Source organism: Medicago truncatula, chromosome 1 (genome assembly GCF_003473485.1).
Source record: "Medicago truncatula cultivar Jemalong A17 chromosome 1, MtrunA17r5.0-ANR, whole genome shotgun sequence".
Taxonomy (NCBI): Eukaryota; Viridiplantae; Streptophyta; class Magnoliopsida; order Fabales; family Fabaceae; genus Medicago; species Medicago truncatula.
This window is the reverse complement of record NC_053042.1, coordinates 46794947-46800151: the sequence shown is the minus strand read 5'-3', so window position 1 is coordinate 46800151 and position 5205 is coordinate 46794947. Positions and strand designations below refer to the sequence as shown.

The 5205-nt window shown below is 29.7% G+C and overlaps 1 protein-coding gene across 1 annotated transcript; it reads left to right on the top strand.

The window, feature by feature from the left end:
- Positions 1-2137: 2137 nt before the first annotated feature.
- On the top strand, positions 2138-3974 carry LOC11418419 (LOB domain-containing protein 1). Its single transcript, XM_003591929.4, has 2 exons — positions 2138-2578; positions 3459-3974. Exons 1-2 carry the CDS (start codon positions 2225-2227, stop codon positions 3792-3794), a joined length of 690 nt encoding a protein of 229 aa, XP_003591977.1. The 5' UTR covers positions 2138-2224; the 3' UTR covers positions 3795-3974.
- Positions 3975-5205: the final 1231 nt, after the last annotated feature.

The following is a 5205-nucleotide window of genomic DNA, read 5'->3' as shown; positions in this document are numbered from 1 at the left end:
ATAAAAAAAACTAATTAACATGATCTCTACTAGTAAAATTATGTTATACTGATAACTTAGTCTATGCCACACTCTTTTCAGAATATACTAAAGTGTGACATGAAACACATACTTCATGTCGCACGCATCGTGTTGTTCTGTCATCATCCAACGTTTTTCCTGCCAAATTAATCACGTCTACTATTATAAATTACCCAAAACTTCATTTAATCACTAATTAACGTATCCTTAATTACAACCCATACTCAAATAAAAAGCTATTATTAATTATTTGAGTCCAACTATTCATAATTTTACTACTATTATTTTGTTGACAATGTTCATAATTTCACTATGATCAATTAAATATTCTCAGTTCATATATATTCGCGTCAAAAGAAAACAACGGGTATATATATATATGCAAGCAAGTCTCATTTCATACACTAATTTCTCGTTGCATGTTTTATTTATTCTTTGGTAAAATTATTATTAAATAGTCATCCTCCTAATAAAACAATTCTATTGAAAGAATAATGAACTAAAATAAACAGAATAGTCGTATTGTTTTCTCCCAGTTTTCACTTTTCACACACCAGACCAAAACAAAAACACAAGGTAAATTCGTTGACCACTGCTTGACTGTGTGATGTGTCATGACTAATCTATTGAATAAAATTAAATATTTTTACAGCAATATAAACACATATTTCATTTTTGTATTACCTGAACAACTAATTTTAATGACAATTTTTAGGGCAACCTAAATTTACAAATAAAATGAAATGAGGTGTTTACATAAAAAATCAAAAGCAATAGAAAGAAAAGTTAAAAACATAATTTGAGTATGAAATATGAAGTTGTTATAAAAATTGAAAAAAAAAATGGTTGTACAAATACCATTCCTCTATTTTTCTAATCAATAATTATTTGAATAAGGATAGCAATACACTCCCTAACAAACACTTTTTAATAAAAGAGGGTGTGTTAAAAAGTATATGTTAGATAATATGTTGTTAACACTTCTCTAACTTTTTTTGGTGCACTAAGTATTCTTCCGTTTCGTGGTCAATTTTTTTTTAAGACATTAAAATTTATTTAAGGGGTTGATATCTCTTATCCAGTTATTAAGTTTGGTCGATTATTGATCTCTAATTAAGTATGAATCGTTTGGGGGAAGTAAAATTTGAATCTTAATATAACAATCTTTAGTCATAATTTATTTATAGGTTTTGTTAACAGGTGCCACAGGGCACTAGTTAAGAAAATAAAAGTAGAAAGAAAATACAAGATTTATATTGAAAATAACATTTTTTCAACTTTCAAAAAGTATAATACACAAAATTTAAGGTAATATTTCCTTTAATAATATATTAACAAGTGTCATGAGGGCACTTTTTAGTTTTTTTTTTTTTTTTAAGAAAGTATCTCTCTTTATTTACTTTTAAATTTAATTTTAGATTATGTAAGTCCATTTTCTAAAATTCTAGGAGCAAGACCAAAACACCATACTCTCCAATTTGTACTAGAATTTCTAAGGACGTACTTAAGTGTTCTAAGTATCTATAGCAAGTGTGTCACCGTGTTTAAATTTAGGCCAAATACTTCCCCTGTATCCTTTAAATTTAACGTTTGTTTTAAATAGGTCATTTAAATTTCTAAGGTTTCAGATACATCATTTAAATTTCGAGTTTGTTTCAGATAGGTCCTTTAAGTTTCTAAGATTTCAGATAGGTCCTTTGAGTTTAGAGTTTGTTTCGGATAGGTCTTTTCTATCAAATCAACTTTGGTTTAACGGAGGTTAATAGAAATTATTTATCTGAAATAAACTCGAAACTTAAAGGACATATCTGACACCTTAGAAACTTAAAAGATCTATCCGAAACAAACTCGAAACTTAAAAAACATATCTGAAACCTTAGAAACTTAAAAGATCTATCTAACATAAACAAAAAAACTTAAAAGTACCGGGTAGATATTTTACCTTAAATTTAAATAAAAGAACTTTTTTTTGTATCTAATCATGATATTTTATACGGCTTTATCAAAATACATCGTCATCATTGCTTCCATAATACGTTGAGATGAAGTCACCAACTCTGACCCAACATGCTTCCCTTTTGGTCTATATATATAGCCAAACACATCCTTTAGTTTCCATACCATGTTACAAAGCAAGAGAAAAAGTATCCATTGAATTAATATTAACAACCTCTCTGTTTTCCTCTGTTTCTCACACAACACAATGGAACACAAAATGAAAACCACTACTTCTCCTCCTCATCTACCAATCCCAATTCATGTTCCCATTCACACCATGCTATCAAACTCTACACCTTCTTCATCTTCTTCACCTCCTTTACAATCTCCCACACCTTTCCCTTCACCACCTTCTCAATATTCTCCTCCCTCTGCTGCTCCTCAACCACCATCTCCTCCACCACCAATTATTGTTAGCCCTTGTGCTGCCTGCAAGATTCTCCGTCGCAGGTGCGTTGAAAAGTGTGTGTTAGCTCCGTATTTTCCTCCAACTGATCCACTCAAGTTCACCATTGCTCATAGAGTCTTTGGAGCTAGCAACATCATTAAGTTCTTGCAGGTAACATACATTCATAATTCACCAACAAAAAAAATCATCATGTTACAAACCAATTTGCACATTACTAAAATATATTTTTTTCAACATATTGGACATTTATATTTATGATTTTAAAACAAATTCTTGCGATTCTATTGTTGTTGCCTTGTTTATGACTATGACCAGTTTATTCACACCTTCAAGGCATGACATTATCTTGTAAAACAACAAAAAATTAGTTGAATTGTCTCATAACATTTTTAGGGGAACAAAATCATGGGTTTTGGTCAAAAAGTGGATGGAAAAGATAACAAAAGGAGCATACCTAATTGATGGGCATGCATGATGTGTTGTTTTCTAACTTCCTAACACATCAAAGCTATGCATAATTCTCTCTTCTTTACATTCTACATCAACCAACCACTACCTTTTTATCTTTTACATGAAAATAAATGACAAGTCAAAATAACATTTTGCATATTGCTTGTTTATCTTAATTTCTTTCTCTCTTTAGTCCCCCTGGCCATAGTGTAACCACTATATCTTATCACAAGTCAAAAATAATTAGGTGCCCACATTTTGGAATCTTTTCATTATGTCTAACGATTATGGTCAATGGGGCATGAACTTGATATCAATTTCGTAGTTTAAATAAACGGAAAAATAAAGATAAAAATTACTAGATTGTACGCGCGTGCACACACACATATATATATCACGTAAACAAAGTCTGCATCTGCTGGTCTAGGGTTCTGGATACATCACTAGCATGAATTACCAGGTTTCCAAAGTAAAAAACTTGAGTGCATATCTTTACTATTCGTATTGTTATTAACTTATAATATAACACTTTTTGTTTCAGTTAGTAAATAACAAAAATAAAATTCCATTAATTTTTCAGGAACTACCTGAACCTCAGAGAGCAGATGCAGTAAGCAGCATGGTTTATGAAGCAAATGCAAGGATAAGGGACCCAGTTTATGGGTGTGCAGGTGCAATATGTCAACTTCAAAAACAAGTTAGTGAGTTACAAACACAGCTAGCCAAAGCACAAGCTGAGTTAGTGAACATGCATTGCCAACAAGCAAATTTAGTGGCACTAATTTGCATGGAAATGAGTACTCAGTCATCACCAGACCATGACATGATAATTAATCAGCCACAACCTCATGTTGATATGAGTTGCTTTTTAGAGGACAACAATTTTGGGTCTGCTTGGGAGCCTCTTTGGACATGAAATTAATTTATATGAATAATCATTTATTATTATATATGTATCTTAGTTAATTTATATGAATTATATGTACTACTAATTAATTAGAATATTATTAGTCTTTCTTTCCATAGTAACTGTAAAACTTAATTTCCAAACTCCAAGTGGATGAAGACTAGAGCTAATGAAAATCAAACTGAGGGAATATTTCAATAAAGTAGTTTTTATTTTTCCTATAATAAAAAAGTCATATTAATTAGTTATATGGTAGATACGGGTCATGGTGTGTTTGATACTTCATTAGTCACTTCAAGAGCCAAACCTTTTGACAATGGAAAAAAATAAAAGAAGAAAAACATAATTGATGGCGGTCTTCTCTAAACTAATGATTAATGAGAGAAAAGGGTTATAGAAGAAGAAAATTAGTACAAGAAATAGCTGTTTTAGTTTTAGTCAGCATAGACTTGAAACAGGTCTTGTACTGTTTGGGACCACCTAATTTTCTATTTCATTTCCTTTTTTTAATTGAGAAAATGAAGTTTTGAAGCTTTTCTTTTTCTTGTCAAACCGTCGACAATGTGAAAGTTGCTTCATATTTTGACAAAAGAGAGTTTCATTATCATCTAATAACATCACAAAACTACAAATTTAGCTTTCTGCCTGCAATAACATAGCATTGCTAAGCCCCTTTCACCTTTATTCTTGAATAAATGAAAAGTTTACATGAATTGGGATGGAGTTAGATAGCAACGGCACTTTATTAATATTATTTAATAAGAAGTGTTATGAATAAAAAAAAAATTAAACATTATTTTTAACATTCACTCTCTTAGAGCTTTTTCAACGAAGGTGTCCTAGAAATTTTATACGTTGATGGATATGTATCTTAATTTTTCAATCAATTGGAGGAACCATGATGTACCAAAATGGATAGTATAGAGATTGTTGAATTATCTTAAATAAGATACGTTATCATAAAATAACATTGAATATAAATATAAAAATATGAGTTGTTTAAGAGTTGTATAATTTTCTTATTAATGGAAGAAAAAAATGGGTATGAGTATGAGTTTCATAAGTATGATATGTAATTGAGAGATATTTTTTTTAGTAGTGTATGAAACTCAAATAGATTCCATAAAAAATGATCATTGAAGATGCTCTTATAAGTGTTAGAAAAATGAATATTAGAGTGTGTTAGAAAGATAGTCTTCTTCACATTTTTTATTTCATACAATCCACACAGCACAATACAGTTATCACACACATACATAAATATATATATCAAATTTCATTAAGTATTTTCTTTAATTGTTTTTAACCTTGGACATTTCATATTATATTACAATAACTATAGGGAAATTTTCCAAATCTTTTTTTACAAATCAAGGATATAATTAATCTTAAAATTTAAGTGGTAATTTGTAGTAAAGGT

Excerpts from the sequence above, each read along its gene's own strand:
- LOC11418419 (XM_003591929.4), top strand. The coding sequence starts at position 2,225 with ATGGAACACAAAATGAAAACCACTACTTCTCCTCCTCATCTACCAATC. Across the intron at positions 2,579-3,458 it reads ACATCATTAAGTTCTTGCAG|GAACTACCTGAACCTCAGAG; the intron begins GTAACATACATT and ends TTAATTTTTCAG.